At 37.0% G+C, this 21,697-nt stretch overlaps 1 protein-coding gene and 1 long non-coding RNA gene across 2 annotated transcripts; one reads left to right on the top strand and one right to left on the bottom strand.

Annotated features, from left to right (window-relative positions):
• The first annotated feature begins 11,838 nt into the window (after positions 1-11,838).
• LOC131320606 (laccase-12-like) lies at positions 11,839-15,346 on the top strand. The gene is made up of 6 exons (XM_058351352.1): positions 11,839-11,970; positions 12,050-12,201; positions 12,732-12,976; positions 13,069-13,197; positions 13,648-14,610; positions 14,898-15,346. Exons 1-6 carry the CDS (start codon positions 11,863-11,865, stop codon positions 15,026-15,028), a joined length of 1,728 nt encoding a protein of 575 aa, XP_058207335.1. The 5' UTR covers positions 11,839-11,862; the 3' UTR covers positions 15,029-15,346.
• LOC131320608 (uncharacterized) lies at positions 14,427-20,595 on the bottom strand. The gene is made up of 3 exons (XR_009198311.1): positions 20,382-20,595; positions 14,938-15,017; positions 14,427-14,565 (listed from the first exon to the last, which is right to left on the bottom strand). It is a non-coding gene; the product is annotated as an uncharacterized LOC131320608 (long non-coding RNA).
• Positions 20,596-21,697: the final 1,102 nt, after the last annotated feature.

Genomic DNA, 21,697 nt, shown 5'->3' with positions numbered 1-21,697 from the left:
ATTTGGTACCGATAAAGAACGTTTTCTACCAACCTTGTTAATAATGACTTATGGTAATGCTTGTTAGGTTAATGGCTATGGTAATGACATTTTATATTTAACACTTCTTATGCTTTTTGGTTTATGCTGATTATGACCAGCTGAGATTAGAAGAAGACTTACTAAAAGTTGATAGTGGCCAAGTAGGAGAAAAAAAGTACTTTGGTCCAATTTCATTTACTGTTTTTTCATTGTTGTTTTTTTTGTTTTTTTCTGTTAATAGATGGTAGCAATAGAGGAAAAATGATATTTGATTGGAGAATTTTATAGTTGAAGCAAAATAAAAAGAAAATGGATATTATTTATGTTGGTAAAAATTATACTACAGATATGGGTGAGCATGGTTCGGATTAGTTCGGTTTCATACTAAACCAAGAACCAAACCAATATACTTACGGATTATGAATTTGGAGAACCAAACCAACCCACAACAGGCATAAAACCAAATCAATCCATACCATTTAAATACGGTTCGATTTCAGTTTTAAACCACGATTTGCTTTGAACTAAACTATTGTCTTCAAAAAATATTTGAAGTACTTAACATTATGAAGATAAATTAAAAAAATACATATATTTAAACCTATTCCATTCAAATTATTAAAACACACTAATATCAACCAACTAATTAAGAGTAGGATACCAAAAATTGCCTCAAGTCTTAAACTAAGAAAATAAAATGCTGGTAAGTCACTAAAATGAACCAACTAAAAATACCAACTATTAAACATCTTAAGATAGTTTAACCAAATAAAAGACTAAAAATAATTTCTAAAACTATTGAATTGAAATGAGGTAGCAAAAGAGCAATAGTAGCAGCATGGTAGAAACCAACTTGTGATATCACTCGACATCAAGGTTCATATCATTATTTTGGCGGTGAAGGAAAATTAAATATTGTAGTGGATTTAATAGGATCAATAAATTAAGAAAATGGTTGACGAAAAGCTCCCATATTTATTAGGTGAATCATAATTAATTTTAGGGGTGTTCAAGAAAACCGTCCGAACCGTAAAACCGGTCCGATCCGGACCGAACCGTCTAATTTGGTCCGGTTCTGTGGTTCTATGGTCAGGTTATGGTTCCAAAAAAATAAGAACCGTTAATTTTGGTTCGGTTACTGGTTCTCAATTAATGAACCGTGGTTAGAACCGAACCGGACCGTTTAAAACTAAGATAAATATAGATATACTTATGTGTGTGTAATTAAATATATACTCGAATTTGGTAGGTTAATCTTTTCCTTGCTAAACTTAATTTATTTAGAGATAAAATTTCATTTATTAGGAAAGCTTTTATTTTCTTCCTTCCTTTCCTGTTCCACGAAATTATCTTTCTATTTCTGTAATTTTATGAGTTCATATTTTGTAAATAAGTGTTTGATACTTATTGGATAGAACCGGAACCGAACCAAAACCGAACCGGTCTTGCGGTTTGGTTCTGGTTAGGTTCCATGCATATATTGGTTAGGTTCTGGTTCCCAATTTTCTAGAACTATTTGAAATGGTCCGGTTACTGGTTTTCTAGAGAACCGTACCAATCCGGACCGTGTACACCCTAAATTAATTTATGTATATATGTATGTATGTATTATACAGTCCGGATCGGTTTAGAACCATAACCGTAAACGTAAATCCACAAACGAAACCATATAACGCGGTTTCTAATTTCTTTAAACCATGACCAAACCATACTACTAAAAACCCAAACCAAACCTTCCGGTTTGGATTGGTTTGGACTGGTTTCGGGGTTTGACGGATTTTTTGCTCACCCCTAACTACAAATTATAAGTATGGGTGGGTTTGTAAATTACTTTGGGGGCAACACAGTCAATTAAACCGTTAATCCTTGTCAAGAGAATTCAAAACGAACATGAGATAAGGAGGATTGACTTACCAAGATGCCCCTTGATGACTTAGGAATAACACATTAGGCTATTCTATGTAGTTAAAAATTAATTTCGTTATACTTTTAGTTGGAAAAAATATTTTTTCTATCGACCTTGACAATGAAAATATTATGTCACATTTTATTTTTTCATACCATTTTTTTAATAACTTTGATTAAAAAATTATTTTAATAATACATCATTTTGCAAAAATAAACAAAAGATAACTTTATATATCAACCTTGTTAGAGCATCCGCATCAGAATCTCTACATTTTGGACCAATTTACACTTTAAAAAGTCACTTTATTACTTTAGTTATCCATTTTTAAAATATCTACTGCATCAGACTCTCTACATTAAAAATATCCCATTAAAAATATTATATTTTATTCTAAAAAAAAAGGAGTTTTTAGTTAATCATCCTTTTTTTGGGGCACTATGTAAGTTTCCATCCCTAGTAATTTTGGGAGTTATGTTTTCATCCCTTTGTGTGTGCTTTACCATATTTACCCTTATTATATATATATATACACGTAAAGTTTTTTGAATTTGGGGATGATGATTTTATTTCCATATATAACTGATTTGATGGGGATTCCAAAATGAGAGTCCATGATTTTAGACCCATTTGTAACTGATTGAGCATTTTCGATAATTAAGGAAGTTTTTGAAATTTGTAGTGGGGGCAAGAATATTGGGATGATTGCATTCCATATATAACGCAATTAGTGAGACTAATCTGATCATTTTTTTAGGGATCATTTTTGGTTTAGAACATATATGGCATATTGAGAATGTCTAATCATGTTTTTTAGGTTGCCCTGTTCGTAGAACATGACATATTTAGAACGTTTTCATGATTTCATGAAAAATGACTTCCAAATCTTATACCAAAAAATCGATCATCTTTTTCATGAATACACCTTGATTTAAGTCCAACAAATTTCATGGTTATTCAAATAAACCATGAATAAAACAATAATCATCATTTATTTTTCAATCATTCAAATAGGCCATGTTTGTTCAGATAGGCCATGTTTATTTTTGAATCATTTATGTTTAATTTCATGACCTATGAATCATGATTTCATGTTCACGAATGGAATATCGTCCAGAAACTCCAATCCGAAAAATAGGACTCTGATCTGAAGCGGAAACCTTATTGGCCGAACATGACCTATAAATTATGATTTCTAAAATAATGTTCTAAACATGACAACTTATTGGGTTTCCACAAAATAGGTGATGTTCATGTTTTCATGACCTATAAATCATGATTTCATGTTCATGAATAAAATATCGTCCAACAACTCCAATCTGAAAAATAGGACTAATCATGTTTAGCCAGAAAAAAAAGAAGAAGAAGCTAGCGGCAGCCATATTTGAATGTTTCAAATCATGACGAAATAAGAAGGATCGGAGATTATACATGTAACGCCCCGATTTCTCAAGGGATTTCGGGAACATTAATCCTAAAATACACTGAATTTTGCAAACTATTAGGCCCTTATTTATCCTTATACAAAAATTACAATTTCAAAATAATACAAAAATCTATGTACATTTGTTTAATAAAAACAACTCCAGAGCGACTCTAGTTTTGACACGAATTCCAAGCAACGTTAGCCCAGACTCCATTCCAGGGGTCCCACCTGTATCAACTGCTCCACTATGGAATCCTGCACACTCTGACAAATTGAACGCCGAAGCAAACGATTTGCCAGGACACAAATGTATCCTGAGTGATAATTCACTAAGTAGAAATCCTAAAACCCAATACCACAATATGCAGATCAACAATATAATAATTCATAATACACCGAAGGTACAAAATAATAACACATCGTCTTTTTCTTTACTATCCATCATCTTACATGTAATCTAAGGATTCTCTCCGCGAGATCCTTTCCTCCCACATCCACTAACTACAATCGTCTCATGGGTCCACCCTTCCTCTTGCTTGTCCTGCACCAGGGTCCTAGGTGAGCGCATCTAAGTTATGTACCGAGTATGTTCTCACTTAAGACCATAACAGGAGGATCGAGTCATCCCATGACGTATCGTACATTAGGGTCGGACATCCACTATCCCACGCTAACTATAACCGTCTCATGGAACCCATTCTCTTCCTCAAAGAGAAACTTTCCATGACGTATCATACATTAACGTTTCACTAACTATAATCGTCTCATGGGACCCATTCTCTTCCTCGAAGAGAAACTTTCCATGACGTATCATACGTTAGCGTCACAACACAGGGCCCCGCAGGTAACCCATTTCAACACAGGGCCCCATAGGTTACCCTTGCCATCACCATGGCTCAAATCACAATCCACACAATCACACTTCCAACACTCTATCAATTTCCATTTACTTAACATCGTCTACATGAGTCACTACTCGTAACCACCCAGGGAACCTATTTGTCCAATCTACAGCCACAACAAAATATCACACGGTTCAACATTTCAACTAAAAGTACTAACAACACATAACATGGCGATAAAATTAATCATGTCATAGAGTTTATCATGCGAGTAACAAAATAATATTCAGTCAAATAATTAATTACTACACTTAAAATTAAGTCTATTTCTCTCATTTAGAAATTTTATAAAACATTTCTACTATTTAAACATTTCCTTTAACTCTCATACTATTTATAGATTTTACAAACTAATTTTTTTTATTGAAAAAAAATACTTATTGCAAAATTTAGTATTTACTAACTATATTAAATATTAATATGAGATTTTTATAACAACAAAATTATGAGAGGCTATTCTAGTTAATATTTATTAAAGTTAAAGATTAACTAATATATAATCTAAAATATTTCTTGTTTACAATCTAAATAAATTTTTTACTAGTAAAATATTCTTGTGAATATTTCATAAACATTTATCTACCCCAATAATTTATTAAACACGTAAACGTTCACTCAATACAAATCAATAATGCATCATCAATAATAATTTCACAATCAAACACTTGTTAAACGATCATAAATTTTCACAGGGTATAACACTAATCATTCTAGCACAACCGGACTAAATTTTAATATAAATAGGGCTAAAAATAAATTGACAATTTAACAGCAGGTAATCATCTTCAATAAACTTTAAATCTAAGTAACTCCGTTAAAATGCAGATAAAGGTTTCGGGTTTCCGGAAAACTACCTCAAACGCGATTCTAAGTCCGGATAAGTGTTGTACGGAGTCTGTAGATAGCCATGGTGGTTTTGAAATCTCGGGGCAGCGTCCGGCGGCACTCCGACAGGGCCCGCAGCAGCGGTGTGCCCACGAAACTCACGGTGTGCACACACCTATGGCCACAACTCTCTCTCTCTCTCTCTCTCTCTCTCTCTCTCTCTCTATTCTAGACTCAACAATAGAATTGGGAGTGAAATAATATACTGGTGTTCAATTTTCGGATTATGTGGGTATGTATAATGAGAGAGAATAAGACAGTAAGAAGGTGAGAGGATAAGTGTAGAAGTGGTGGAATGAGGAAGGAGAGTGATACTGATAATGATAAAAGATAGGGGACAAGTGCCACATTTGGGGGGGGGGGGGGGTTCAATTCTAATGTATGTGGACGCATGTATGTACAGGGTGAGAATGTATCTGGACGCGTGTATGTATAGGATAAGAGAGAGAAGTGGAGAGTTAGTTTGAATAGAGTTCTACTTAGGGTTTAGATAGGAAAGATAAGAGATGAATATGAATCACTGATTCCCTGTATATCTAAAGTTTAAATACATATCTTATTCAATAGGGCAAATAATATCAATTGTACACATAATAATATATTTTAATTATTCAATCTAATTAATTATTGAATTAAGAATTTAACAGTATAAATTTATATTAAAAAAAAATTGGGTCAAAAATTCAGGTCGTTACAATACAACTACTACTTAATTAACAAACTAGGACAGTACTACAATATCATGTATGTAAGATTTGAAAGGAGCCCCGATCTGAAAAACCCACAGATAGCTTCTTTTTCCCTTTCCGGCAAACAAAGTGGGAAAAAAAGGTGACAAATTCGTCTATCAAAACGCTCCGGGCAGCGGCGGTGGAGGAAGACGGCAAGCATCTGTTGAGCGCCGCTGATTCTGTCGCCTCAACGGTTGCAACCATCCCGTTGTGACCTGGTCAATCGGCGACGATTTGCTTATCGGTGACGGTGCGCCGGATGAGTTGTTCATGCGTAGTGGTCTTGATTGGTGGGTGCGACCATGCCATTTTGACAAAATGGTTGAGGATGAAATGGTTTTGTACTGGGGAGGTGGTGGTCGAGATTTTCGAGAGTGATTTATGGGATTGGATGATCGAATATATAGGCTGAATTACGAGGACTTCCGAAGTTTTCTTTTCGTCCTATTTTTCTGTGAATATATATATATATATATATATATATATATATATATATATATAAGGGTACTATTGGTATTAAAAAAGAGGAAGGATGAAATCATAAGTGGAAAAAAATCAAAGGATGAAAATTTACGAGGAGTGACGTAGGAGGACGATTCTTTAAGTCCCCTAAAAAAAAGCACCCAAACCAAACACCCCTCTCTCTCTCTCTCTCTCTCACACTTTACTCTCTACCCACCAAACAAAACCCTTATTTAAATTGCTCTGTTCAAACCAAACACAGCGACGAGGACAGGCCCGAGTTCCGATCGTCACCAGAATTGACCTGCCGTTCAAGACGAGTATCATGTGTTCGCCAGCGACGGAACCAGCCACTGTATGAGATAGATCGATGTAGCGATTAAGGTTTGGACCAAGTTTTTCTTCAATTGTTGGTTGGTTTGATTGTTGATCACTGATGTGGCGGTGAACCGGTTGTAATAGGTGCAAGTATTGTGCAGGGATAAAATCCTTTGGATGATAGGTGCACTACGTAAATATTATTTTTTATTGCAAAACGAGTGAATAGTGCCTCGTGCTTTGTTGCGAGGTACTGTAGCACTTGGGTATTGTAATGAGTCTTGAGCAAGCCTGGTGCAGGCGTGTTTTTTGGTTTTCACTCGCTAAAGTAGCCTACCGAATGATATAAAGAGGCTACTACAGATGCTCTTAAAAATAAAAAACCTTAAGTTATAGTCATTATTTGGTACCGACAAAGAACGTTTTCTACCAACCTTGTTAATGACTTATGGTAATGCTGTTGTTAGGTTAATGGCTATGGTAATGACATTTTATATTTAACACTTCTTATGCTTTTTGGTTTATGCTGATTATGACCAGCTGAGATTGGAAGAAGACTTACTAAAAGTCGATAGCGGCCAAGTAGGAGAAAAAAGGTAGTACTTTGGTCCAATTTCATTTACTGTTTTTACATTGTTGTTTTTTTGTTTTTTTCTGTTAATAGATGGTAGCAATAGAGGAAAAATAATATTTGATTGGAGAATTTTATAGTTGAAGCAAAATAAAAAGAAAATGGATATTATTTATGTTGGTAAAAATTATACGACAGATTATAAGTATGGGTGGGTTCGTAAATTGCTTTGGGGGCAACACAGTCAATTAAACCGTTAATCCTTGTCAAGAGAATTCAAAACGAACATGAGATAAGGAGGATTATGATTGGAATTGACTTGTCCATCTTGTAATCCCATATAGGGAGGATTAACCACCAAATAGTCCATGGACTATTTAGTCTCTGGACTAATAATTTCGTAGCTATAATTCTACCTAATCCAATCCCTCCAATCAAACAGGTCTAGTTTTGAGTACTTTTTTTTTCTTTATTATTATTGAGAGTGCAATCTTGACCATTGGATTGTTAAATAAACGAGATGTCAAATTTAGGTGGATCTCATGAAGATTTTCACATGAGATGATCTAGACTCTCAATTATGATAAACCAAACACCCGTTAATGCTGTAAACAATATGTTGCAACATAAATTTGGAGCAAAAACTTCGTATAAACTGACCCCATAAAACTCAGCATGTATAACTCTTCATGTGAATTGTATCTTGCATAAGAAAAAAACTCGAGCTGTACTGGGCCGAAATACCTTGAGCCCGCTACCGGGCTTGGCCCAGCTGGGCAATGTTCTAGCACTACTTGAACTGGGCTTAGTATATGAATAATAAAGTCATAAACCATATCATCATTATAAACACCAAATGGAGATATGCCAAATATTTTGAAGCATAAGTGTTCGGTCAAGCATCTACAATCCATGGCTTCAAATGGAAATGCCAAATATTTTGAAGGCTTTAAGTGGCATTTTGACATCTTTAAATTTGATATTAACGAAACTTCATCTCCAACTTTGATGTCAAATTCTAAATATTGAAGTACAAAAATATCTACTTGAATTCTAAAAAAGTCAAAAATAGATTTGGCATGAGGAGTCAAATTTGAAGCAAATGACGTAGAGCCAAATCCACGTAGGATGTGACACTCTATTTGACATCAGAATTGGATTAAAGGAGGATGCCAAAAGTTATCATTTTTGCGTCGCGTAAGATTTGAAGCCATGGATTGGAGATCCTAAAGCAATGCTAGGAATACGATTTTATTAGCACAATTCTGGACACGACTGTGTACAACCACAAAATGCATGTGAAACTATATGCATCAAACGACTCTAAACCTATCTACATAATCTGAACACAGTAGTGTCCAAAATCTTATTCCTAAACCTTTTTCAGGTTATATAACTAACTTGAAAGCGATTTCCGAAGAAAACAAGAACAGAGGAAAACAAACTGAAGATAGACAAAGCACCGAACAATTTTGACACGTTATTATGGATGATCAGCTCTTCAATCAATTTTGGTCCTTTCACTATTCTTAACGAATTCCTAAGAAATACTTATTATTTTTTGGGCCCTTAATTTTTCTTCGTAATGTCCTGTAAAAGTCAGTAACAAACTTTACCAACTTTGACATATTTCTCTTTCTTGTTCAACAATCTATTCCCTAAACAACTCTCTCTCTCTCTCTCTCTCTCTCTCTCTCTCTCTCTCTCTCTCTCTCTCTCTCTCTCTCATATAGTCATATGCTTCTATTCAAAGATACGAGTGGTTGTCACTACATTCAACCCCTATATTATCTTAGGTTCGGCTGTCGACAATGGTAGGGCCGAGGGCGTATCATTTATCTTGCGAAAAATTTGTCCACAAAGATTTTTTTTCATAGATCGTGCACAATGTAGGATCCATTAAGGGCCCCATCAAAAACGATTCGAATCGTCTATTAAATTTTAAATATTTTTTTGAGTGCCTTAAAGAAAAATCAGCTCAATTCGGTAACTTTTAAGGACTCGATCCAATCTTCTAAATTGTGATTCAGATTTTAGACTCCTAAAATCTAAATGAAAAGTTAAAAGATTGGATTGAGCACTAACAATTATCGGATTGAGGTGATTTTTTGGCTGGATACTTGAAAAATATTTTAAATTTAATGAAGGACTCGGATTTTTGTCTAATATCTGATTCAGATTGTAACTCGATCCAATCTCCAGTTTGTATTAACCAAGCTACAAATCTGATTCTCCTGACATTTATAGCCAGTCCAATTAGAAAACTCAAACGCAACTGGGAAAAGAGCTTTTGGTATAAAAACTAAAAATTCTTAACTGTTGTAAGATAAGAAATTTTTTCAATTTTCTCTCTTCGCCATTATCAATTTCTTTCTTTTTCCCCTTAATTAGCTAGGAGTATTATAGAAGCTATCAACTACTACTAGCAATTAAGATTTATTTGAGGGTACAAAAGCTACGTTTTATCCGACATGGAACCCGCAGTACATAATGAGCATACAACATGATTGCAATAATGACTTCTTTAAAGTAGAAATTTTTCGGTGCCGGGTGGGTCGGTGCCGGATGGATACCACCTGATGCCCGCTCAGCTCATTCTGACCATCCATTTCGGATTTAGACGGCTTGAATTTGAAGAGAGAAAGAGGAGAGAGAGTGGTGGGGTGAGAGGAGAGAGAATATTTCAATTTGGACGGTCCAATACACTTTTGGACGGCTCGGATGGGCTGCTCGGACACTACGTGGGCACGGCCACATGGTACCCAAGAATTTCTCAAAGTTAAGACAATTTGTCCCATCAATCTCGGTCATAAGTCCACATTTAACCTAATTAAGCTAAACGTGTACCGCGTCCAATCAAGAGATTAGCCTGACCTAATCTATTAACTCAATCTATTAATTAAAGTCTGTCGCTTTTTCAAACAGTTTTTCAATTGCATGCATACAATAAGCTGATTAAAAAAAATAAAAAAAATTACATGCATGCAATCTATGTTGACTTCTCTGAAGTTTACTTTCCGTTATCTAGAAGTAATCGAGCTTCCAAAATCTTGTAAAACTAGTCTTTGACCTGGAGGGGCTTTGGGGCATGCCAGTGCCCCTAAGCTCAGCAGGTCATGTTGTTTCATTAAAACGGAACTCGTTAAATCTAAAAATATAATCCAAATCGCTTGCGTCAAAGAGCTAGCTCGCCGGTTAACACATCCCACATATAAATCAAGCCAATCAGGCATCGGTAATCTTATGACCAAATGCACTTTGCTTTTCCATATTCACTGTTAAAATCTTTCGAGAATAGTTTTCTTCCATCATTGACTCGTTAATGCTCGATAAACTTGATTTTATGTATAAATGATCTACTTGCCAAGCTCTACAAACTGAACAACGGAAATCAAATTTTTGGGCTAAGGCTATAATGGTCACCACATGATTTATTACTTAACCTCTAAGTCGTGAACTTTGGAATTCTTGGGTAATTTCTGCGTCTGAACTTAGGAATCCATAGTGGGTACTTCTGTTCCCCACCTCGCCAAGGAAAATTGAGGTTGTATTAGGTAAAGTTCAAAGATGGATTCAACATTCATCCGTCCTTTAAACTCGTCAAAGGTACAACCTAATCCCTCTTGTTTAAAGAGACTTTAAGATGAGAAAAACTCGCATGGTTTGTTATGGAGATGCTACCTGACGGTTCCGTCAATCCCCTACCTATCCCGAAAATTCCAAGGAATGGAAGAAATTAAAAAGAAAAGACAAAGACGGTGACAACGACGAAGATAAAATTTTAAGCTAAACCAAATCACAATATTCTTCATAACAACCAAACAAGCAAAAGGGAAATGATATTCGCACGCCTTTTCAAGCTTTTTTACACATCAGTTCAGCAAGTGTGAGAAATTAAATAACGGTGTGCACTCTATCATGCTTCTATTCCACATTTTGTCCATTAAAAGCCAGAAATTTCCCATTCATCTAAAGAGGAAAAAAATCAATTTTTTGATCTCCCATGTAAAGGTGGTTATTTGGGACGGTCCAAATTTTAAAAGGACTCTTCCAGGTAAGAACTAGAAGAATTCTTTTAAAATCCGGACCATTGATTAGTGATTACCGAGACAGACGGTGAGATTGAGCGCTGTTGCATGCACCACAATTTTCAAGGAACAAAACCATTAGCGCGCCTTTCGACATGTGGAGTTTCCCCCAACTTGAAGAAGTTGGGTACCCAAATGATCAATAAAATAAGAACCCTAAAGGGTAAAGAGTAGGGTTTTGACTATTTTGCTTGTGGTAGTATTTTATAGTGGGATGAAATCTGCATGCAAACCATGAGAAATCCAGAAAACTGTACTTCTACTTTCTAAATCAAATTAAACGTTAGAATAATGAAGCTTTATTTGAAATTGAAGGCCAAGGGGAAGACTTGTGAGGCAGGACTCATGAAATTGTTCAAATTTTCATAGGCCCGCTAGTGGGTGCAACCACTCCTAAAGGGTTGAACTAAGTTTTAATTTGATCTGACCATTGAGCTGAATCAAAACCTAATCCGCCAACCTCAAACAACCCTCTCTCTCCTCTTTTATCCTATATATAAATGAACCTTTCTCGGTCACCTTTCACTCACCAAGTTAAGAAACCAACAAAAGATGGCACTTTCCTCTATCTCCACTTTTTTCCACCTAGGCCTTCTGCTTCTATTTGCCAATGCTATGCCCTCGTTAGCTAGTGCAAAAACTCACTATCACGACTTCGTTGTATGTCTACTCTCCTTTCTGTTTCCTGTCCCTTTCTGTTTCGTCTTTTCTTTTGAGAACTAAAATCTTATTGGAACAGGTTCAAGCAACACCAGTGAAGAGGCTGTGCAATACCCATAGCACCATCACGGTGAACGGGCAATACCCAGGGCCCACATTGGAAGTAAACAACGGAGACACCCTCGTGGTCAACGTTGTCAACCGAGCTCAATACAACGTCACCATTCACTGGTAATTGCATGAAAGCATGCATGCATGCATGTTCCTAAAACTGGAACAAGAGATCAAAGTGAGACAATATAGTAACTTGCACTTTTGTACGGCTCACCATGGGTGGAGCCAGTATCGCCGGACAATGGGGGTCAAATACATACCCGGTCCAGAAACAATAGAAGGGCACGTAATAACTTACGTGAGCGCTCTTGAGACTATTTCCTAACATATGTAGGGTCACATGTTTGAAATAGCTACAAAAAAAAATAGACCAAGTATAAGAAATTTTCCCCGAAAAATGGGTCACTAGAGCTAGGTTAATATTTCGGCCAATAAATATTAGTTTCTTGACATAGACAGATACATTCCAGAAGCGCCCCTTGAAATTAAAAATCACTTGTTGATTGACCAATCCGTGATATGAATAGTTCCCTAGCATTCACAAGTTAATTCACAGCTGATACAGCCACACCGCAACCTATACGTATTTGTCGTTCAATATAACAAAACTATGCTTGCTCAGTACTCACACTGCTATTTTCGTGCAGGCATGGAGTTCGGCAAATGAGGACCGCATGGGCAGATGGACCAGAATTTGTGACACAGTGCCCAATTAGACCCGGAGGGAGCTATACGTACCGGTTTACCATTGAAGGCCAGGAAGGGACACTCTGGTGGCACGCTCACAGCTCATGGCTCAGAGCTACTGTCTATGGAGCTCTGATTATTCACCCAAAAGAAGGTTCTTCCTACCCGTTCCAAAAGCCTAAGCGAGAAACACCCATTCTGTTAGGTACTGACCCCCTTATTTCTCTAGACGACTTTGGTAAATAGAAAAATACAGGAACATTAACTTAATGTAAAATATGGTGTGACAATAATCAGGTGAATGGTGGAATGCTAATCCCATTGATGTGGTTAGGGAGGCTACAAGAACAGGGGCAGCTCCAAATGTGTCTGACGCATATACCATCAACGGTCAACCTGGTGATTTTTACAACTGCTCCAGTGCAGGTTTGCTCCTACATACTTCAATTGGTTACTATCATTTCTTACAAATGGCTTAAGAATAGGGATTGACGCATTTTATTACTACTGCACTAAAAAAAGCAAGGGTTATCTTTAAGTTAGTTTAAAACCAAAATTTTATGCTTTTACAGAGAGGACATTGGGTTATAGAATTGTAAAAAGGAACTCTAGAAAGAATTAGTAGACAGCCATCACAAAAGTCATCCTTGACGAGAGTTTGGAAAACCACCACCTAAATTAATTACCATTTACCACGCATATGGTTAGAGGGAGAGAGAAAGAGACCAGAGACCGGACCTTGTTTCCAAGTGACTAAAAACCAGTGAACTTTGCAAATGATGGAATGTGTCCCGCCATTGAATAGACAGATACCATATCGCTCCTGCTTTAACTTAGGATATCACTGAAATGACCTGATGTATCTTTATGATGCAGACACCGTGATAGTCCCGATGGATGCTGGTGAAACCAACCTCCTTCGAGTCATCAACTCCGGGATGAACCAACAGCTCTTCTTCACTGTAGCCAACCACAAGCTCACTGTTGTTGGAGCCGATGCTTCCTATCTAAAACCCTTCACCACCAACGTCATCATGTTGGGACCCGGTCAAACCACGGACGTCCTAATCACTTCCGACCAGCCGCCAGCTCGATACTACATCGCGGCACGTGCCTATGCTAGCGCCCAAGGTGCACCTTTCGACAACACAACCACCACAGCCATCCTTGAATACAAGACTGCACCTTGTCCCGCCAAGGGCGGCGCTTCATCGAAACCTGTTAACGCTTCTCTACCGAAATTCAATGACACTGCAACAGCCACCGCCTTCACCACCAGTCTTCGAAGTCCCCAGAAAGCTGAAGTCCCCACTGATATCGATGAAAGCCTCTTCTTCACAGTTGGTCTAGGAATCAACCAGTGCCCACCGGGTGCCAACAAGGCAAGTACTTGCCAAGGTCCAAATGGTACCCGCTTTGCTGCCAGCATGAACAACATATCATTCGTGCTCCCATCCAACTTCTCCTTGCTGCAAGCGCATCACCAAGGTATACCTGGAGTTTTCACCACTGATTTTCCCGCAGCTCCGCCAGTGAAATTTGATTACACTGGTAATGTGAGCCAATCTCTTTGGCAACCTGTTCCGGCGACAAAGGTGTACAAGTTGAAATATGGTGCGAAAGTGCAGGTGGTTTTACAGGGTACAAGTATCTTCACGGCTGAGAACCACCCAATTCATCTTCATGGATATGACTTCTACATTGTTGCTGAGGGATTTGGAAACTTCAATCCTCAGACTGATACAGCGAAATTCAACCTTGTTGATCCACCAATGAGGAATACAGCTAGCGTACCTGTTGGCGGATGGGCAGTCATTAGATTTGTTGCTGATAATCCAGGTACAGAACACATCAAAAGTCTAGATAGATTTTGCCTCTGTTTGTCTGCAGTCTCGAGAATCAATTCTGCAAAAGACATTTTTACTTGTCAAAAAAAGAAAAAATATCTGCAGAAGACTTTTCAGAAGTTACTATATAACATACATCCTTCTCAAATGCTTTTCATATTTTATCGAAAATTGATGCTGATCTTTTGAGAACATACTTATAATTTTTTAATCATAAATGGTTCCTTCCCCAAAAGCCTTTCTAACAAATATGTTTTCCTAATTGTATGGCTAAAACAGGTACTTGGCTGTTGCATTGTCACTTGGATGTTCACATCACCTGGGGATTGGCTATGAGTTTCCTTGTAGAAGATGGAGTTGGGATATTGCAGACACTAGAGGCTCCTCCAGCAGATCTACCTGTGTGTTAGAAACTTAGAACCATCAGTAGAATGCGCCAAAAAAAGGTATTGATCGGTACAAGTGGTGCCCAGAATCAGATTTAAAACTGCCCAACGACATGGATCATTAGTTTTTTATTGTTAGCATACAAAATTTCAGGTGTTCTTTAACTCCACATTGGGGACTGTTTTCTTGTTCTTTTCCTTTATTATTTTTCATCAATATACGGGGTCAAGAAGAGATGGTGCCATGGTATGACAAGTAGCACTATCTGTTTTAGAATGTGTGTTTCTTTGTAATAGCTGTACTGAGCCAATGAAAAAAGGCAATTCTATATTTCGAGTGAACTTTTAATAGTTTTCTGTGCCTTGGACCAGCAAACCGTACTAAGTGAAAGAAAGAAAGCAGAATCCATATAACAAACTTAAATCTGAAAGAGCACTTACATTAACCACAAAGCATTAAGTGGTGGCTCAAATGTCATTTAATTTTCTTAGACTTGGTTCTTTGTTTCTGAGATGGTAGTTGAAGAATCCAGATTGTGATGCGGAACGTGAGGGTTGGAACACGGAAATGCTGCAAATGAATTGCCCTTCAGGGCCTCAGGCCACCAAATAAGCATATGTAATGTGGTTTCGAAACAACACGTAATGCAGTGGTAACTTTTAGTGCATATTTGATGTCAGGACCAGATATCCAGCCAAGGAGATACGAGGAAATAACAGGAAATTATCATAGCTAATGATAGTAGCTTAAAAATCGGCTCACAAGTAGCTATAATGATAGTAGCATCTCAAGAAAACTGAGGACAATCGGATATAGATGGTAGGGAAAAATATCCGAGTAAAACTCATCAAATCCAGTATGTATGCCTAACAGTAAGTACCAAAAATACTAGAGCATAGAGGTAGAGCAGGCACTACATTAATATATCTCCAGCTTCTCTATTCAACCAAAGAAAATGGGACTTTCTTAGCTCTAACATGCACCCTCAAGAGTAAAGATGTGTTTACGATTTAGCTCTGGAGTTAATATGATTGAGCAATTATCCATATAACTCAAAGGCTTAGTGAATGGCTAGCTGAGTCCCCAACACCAGGGCACTAAGGCAGGTACACCAACCAAAACAAGAAGCATCTTCAGGCAATGTTTTACTAAAATTTCTGAACACCTGTACTCTATAGGGACAAAGAAAGAAAACCATGCAAACAGTAGTTCTAGCACTTTTTGGTTCATCCATGTGTACCATGGATAGTTTTGTCGAAAGGTCTTGCTCTTAAAGACAAGAAGAAAGTACAAATTTAAAATCATTATACATATATAGCCCATTGGTCGCTGAAAGGTTGATACAACCCTTATGAACAAGCATAGGTAAAACATTCGAAACGCTTAAAGAATGGCATGTTATCCCATAGGTACATAAAAATACCGCTGCCTCTAATGTCAGGGGTATTTTTTACAAGTTTCTCACTGCCAGTTTACATAATTTCCAAAATCAAAACAATTAAGTAGACTAAAGGACAGCAGAAAGCACAATCAAAAAATATTTTTATGCCTGAGGAAAACTTGAATGAGTGGAAAATTAGAAACATTCCAAGTTCTAAAACAAAGAAGTGCACCAGGCGGAGCTACTACAAGTACTAAAACAAAGAAGTACACCAGACGGAATTACCACATCAATAAATAGTACTCTATCACCAACCATGCAAACAGTATATCGTGCATTCTCCTCACACGGCAATTATTTTGTCATGGCGTCTATCTTTATGAGATTGTTCTGCAGGTTCTTTGACGTCCTTGTCCTCCATGAGAGGTATCAGTCCTGTTATTTGCCTTGATTGAGTTCATCTGTAACTGGCCACAGTGAGATTCGGTATCCTCACCCAAAGCCTCGTTTGAATCGGTTGATCTTGTTTACTCCGACCCTATTCCAGGGGTGGGAACAAGTGACTGAGTTTACCTATAAGAAGGGATCCATATCCCAATCCCCCATTCCCAGATTGAATTTCCTGTCTTAATTCTGATTGAATTGAACTTTTCAAGAACGCTGTGCGAGCAAGATATTCAACAACGAGGAAATATGAGCTGATTAACCTTTGATGTCTCCATTTCCTATTATCATGAACTTCAACCCAAGCAAGATGGTAGCTTGGAAGATGAAACAGGACACCCAAGGGTAAACAAAGCACAATAGTCTTCTAGGTTGCTGAGTTCAAGGATGCGGCGGGGGGGGGGGGGGGGGGGGGTTGTGTGTTGTGGTGGGGGATGGGAAGAAGAAGAAGAAGAAGAGAGGACTATAGTTTACAATTATCCTAAAATATAGTCAATTCAAAAAATACATTCGGGAGACGTTATGCAGAAATTATCCCCAATTTCATGACTGGATGACATTTTAAGATTCTTAGGTAATATCACTTCTTTTTAAAACACTGAGTAATTGTCTAGATTCTTTAAGCCACAATCAGAAAGTGATAGCTTAACAATTGCAGTTATAACGGTAATATCGCTTCTTAACACGGAAACGCATGGAAGGATGTGGAAAAAATTTCTTCTACGAGAATGATCTTTTGTTATTTAGTTCTTTTCCTTTCTCATTCAGTATCTTAAAGGCACACGAACACATCAGCCATGATTGTGTGTTTTGGGATGAGTTGACTTCACAGGAGATTGTGGAGGGCCGAATATTTGGATAACCAGTTAGAACCCCTTTTTATAACCATTGTTCAATATATATAACCCCTTTTTAATATTAAAAAAAATCTTCCAAATTGCTCGGCGGCACCTAAGCGGGCTAGGCGCTTGGGGTCGCCGCAGACTAACACCAAGCGCCATTTAGAACACTGAGTATTGTCTAGATTCTTTAAGCCCCAATCAGAAAGTGATAGCTTAACAATTGGAGTTATAAGTTATAACCGGTGCTGAATGCCTACCGGTCGAAATCATCCAAAAGAGATCGATTCATTCATTGCCAAAAAACAGAAAGTTGAAATTACTGTATGTCTGGCTCTAGTAAACAGAAAGAACTAAGCTAAAATTTATAAAAACAAAATTCAGCTTCACAATTTGTACTCCCTCCATTCATAGATGATGCAAAAGTCGGCCGACTAGTCCCCGCCTAGACACTAGGCAGTGGTCCACGTCCAATGCCTTGATTAGGCAGCCGAGTTGGCGCCAAACTAAGCGTTAGGCGCCTCTTTTCTGCCCGACATTGAATGTTCTAATTCAAGTTTCAATACATTTAAAAAAGTCATGCATAGAAATACTTTATTTTTTTAGTCCCAAAAAATTAAGTACGAAATTCATGGTGGACCAGGACTATCATTCAGGAACGGTGGGAGTCAATTGTAAAATTCATATCTAACTCTTGACTCTGCGGCTTGAGATCCTCTGCCCGACTCATGCCTGTCTGACTCCCTGTCCCAGCCTTCAACATGTGACACTTGTCCCCCTCTAACTTAACTTAGAGCATTCGCAATGGGAATAATCAAAATCGATAACCAAAATGTGTCACGTCAGCATTTGATTATCCATTTAGTTTATAATCAAACCTAACAAACTTGATCTTCACATTGGTTATTTTTGTATCCCTATAAAAAATTCCCCCACAATACGCAATGCATCTATCTCCAATTGCAAACGAGTTCCAATCACGCATCCGACCACACCAAATTATTCGTCTCGATGAGACGATTCTAATGTGAGGTGTTTTTTAATTTTTTAGTTTTGGGTTTGGTTATTGAGTTTTGGTTATTGGTAAAAATTGTTAAGTTTGGTTATTCAAAGGTCAAAATTTGATGAGTTGCTAAGAGGTTGTTAAGTTTGATTATTACAATGTGAGCAATTTTTTGAGCAAATATTGCTAATTTTAGCAACCTTTTAGTTTTGATTATTACATTGTGGATGCTCTAACCCTGTTACAGCCGAGTTAAACCCCCAATTCTTTTCCTACTCCCCCATTTTACTAGTTCCCTGCTTCCATTTCTTTTCAAAACCAGGTTCCACCAGAAACTATTCCCCACTTCTGTTTCTTGTTGCAATTGCCGCATTCTTTTTCAGCAACTGAACATATGCACTATTTATCAAAAAAAAAAAATTACTCCCCCGTCTCTAATCTTTTGTCTCTCGTCCTATCTCAACTAAGTAAAAAAAACTAATTATAACTTTTAATTGATAATATTATTTTTATGCAATATGAATCTTGCTTAATAGATCTCAATAAGCTCTTTTAAACGATATTTTCAAAATCACCTAATATATGCACTATTTAACACGCACACTCCCAACCCCCCCCCCCCCCCCCCCCCCCGAAAAAAAAAAAAAAACTGGACATATGCATTTTCCAATGAGTGCTTTGATAAAGAGGAATAAAGAACGAAAAACATACAACTTCAAAAATCAACGTGGTAAGTTAGATTGGTACATCACGAAAAGACACATGAAATTTGCTCACTTTTGGGAATTAGCATAATTATAACATGTTATCAGAGTTAGCTTTTCAAAAGTTTTTTCATTTTATTTATGTCATAGTTGCATTTTGTTTCATTATGATTTGTGTATTCCGGATTTTTTGTACATTGAGGAAGAATTATTCCATGCACATGGAGCACCATCATGAGTTTAAGGTGCGGTGTCTTAAACTCATTCTTGATCACATGTATGTCTTTCAGTGAATAGAATAGGAACACTGCTAGTGTGCATCGAACGTGAATGAAAAAAAATTAAACTATTTTTTTTATCAACTAGCGTTGTGGGTGTTTTGATAGACATCACCGAAAAACGCTAATGTAACTTTTTTTTGTCTCGTGCATTGAACGGAGCATAATGCTAGTAAAAAATACGCTAGTAAAAAGTACTCCGTAAAAGGAAGCTTCGTCCGTGTAACAGGGGAACTAGGCCGGGGGGTTAACTGGGTTGTAACAGACAGAGGATGAGTTAAAGGGGGACAGGTGTCACATGTTGGAGGCTGGGACAGGGCGTCGGACAGGCACAAGTCGGACAGAGGATCTCAAGCCTGACTCTGCGTGTATATGCCGTCCTTTGCCCCCAATCACATGGCAGCTTCATACATTATTTAATACGAACAGTGGGAAAACGAACCAAATCAAAAACCATAAACTAGTAGGCAATCCTTCAATCCAGCAAAGCTACGGCGTAAGCATTAAATTAATATCTGCATTGAAACCTGAGCTCTCCACAACATATAAAGGCGGGTCCGAATTTTTTGTCCGATTGCATATATATCTGTATTTGTTGTATTTATATACTTAACGTATAGTATAATTTACTCTAAAGCTTGATAGTATTTGTTGATATAGGAGTACAATTTTTGTGCAAAGCTTGAAGACTATGGATGTAATTATGTAAACAAGAGTCAGCACAGACCTCTTTGAATGAGCATCGCAGAGCGCGGGATCAATGGCGACTAGGGTTTTGAATGCTGGATTGATTGATAGTTCATCGAATGCCTTGGAAGCATAGAATTTTTCTGTGTGAATGACTGATTCGGTTTCACTCGAGAAATCTTGAGGGTGAAGGGTGAAGAGGATCGGGCCTTATTTTGGGCCACGATATCACTGGGCTCGTTCAGTCCACAACTGAAAACATAGGTACTTGGGTAATTTTTGGATTAAAAGTAGGTAGACATTTTTTTCGTCTTTATAATATTTAATTTTTTTTCATTTGTTAGTTTTACATCAAATTTTATCAAAAAAAGTAAAAAATTATGATTGAAATTCATAATTTTTTAAATAAAGATAAAAAGACAGTCTTTTTTTTTTACTTATTTTTGTCTTTGAGAAAAAAATTATGTGGTTCGACTATAATTTTTCACTTTTTCGATTTCTATCGTTGAGACGAATTAAAAGTCACGAAAGTTTGACACAAAACTGAAATTTTTGAAATTTTTTGAATAAAGATTTTTAAAAAAGTAAATATTGACTTTTTAATCCAAAAAAGGCCAAGACCATTCACTTCAGATGAAGGGTAACAATTTTACGCTATAACTATTTATAAATGCATTCTAAAGTTAATCATTTAGTAGTCAAAATTAGACACAACGCAATTCTCAAAACACACTAAAGAATATTAGCATAGTTTTTCAAAGTAGAAGTGTGAAAATCATTTCTACTATGTAAAAATGGATGGATACAACTTTCAGTTTTTGGAGCATCAGAGGTAAAGTATACGTGAGCTTGCCCAAGTGCTAAATGAGCATACAACTTGAGCCAGAGCAACTTCATTTCGTTGAAAAAACGAATTGAGCTCAAACGAACTTGATCTAAGTGGAGTTATAACCGCGTATGGATAACTGGAGCTTCCCTAATTACTAATGCTTTGTTAGGTTTGTGTTTTGAAAAATAGTATGGGTAATAAGTGGAGAGAAATAGAGAGAGAAATGTTGGAAATATGGGGAATCTAAGAGGAATTTTTTGAAAATGGAAGAGAACATGGCATAAATGAGCGTAAAACTTGGGGTGCTAAATGAGCATACAACTTGGGCTAGAGCTACTTCATTTCATTGAAAAAACAAATTGAGCTCAAACGAACTTGATCTAAGTGGAGTTATAACCGCGTATGGATAACTGGAGCTTCACTAATTACTAAATGAGCGTAAAACTTGGGTCAGAGCTAGTTCATTAAGCAAAAGAATTGAGCTTGGACAAACTTATATTATGCATCTCCAACAGAAGATGTCAAAA

Source organism: Rhododendron vialii, chromosome 3a (genome assembly GCF_030253575.1).
Source record: "Rhododendron vialii isolate Sample 1 chromosome 3a, ASM3025357v1".
NCBI lineage: Eukaryota > Viridiplantae > Streptophyta > Magnoliopsida > Ericales > Ericaceae > Rhododendron > Rhododendron vialii.
This window is presented reverse-complemented; position numbering and strand designations above follow the sequence as displayed.

What these genes read in the sequence shown, in the direction of transcription:
- LOC131320606 (XM_058351352.1), top strand. Translation starts at nt 11,863, where the DNA reads ATGGCACTTTCCTCTATCTCCACTTTTTTCCACCTAGGCCTTCTGCTT. An exon ending in CTCACTATCACGACTTCGTT is followed by an intron (nt 11,971 to 12,049) that starts GTATGTCTACTC and finishes TTATTGGAACAG; the next exon opens with GTTCAAGCAACACCAGTGAA. An exon ending in TACAACGTCACCATTCACTG is followed by an intron (nt 12,202 to 12,731) that starts GTAATTGCATGA and finishes ATTTTCGTGCAG; the next exon opens with GCATGGAGTTCGGCAAATGA.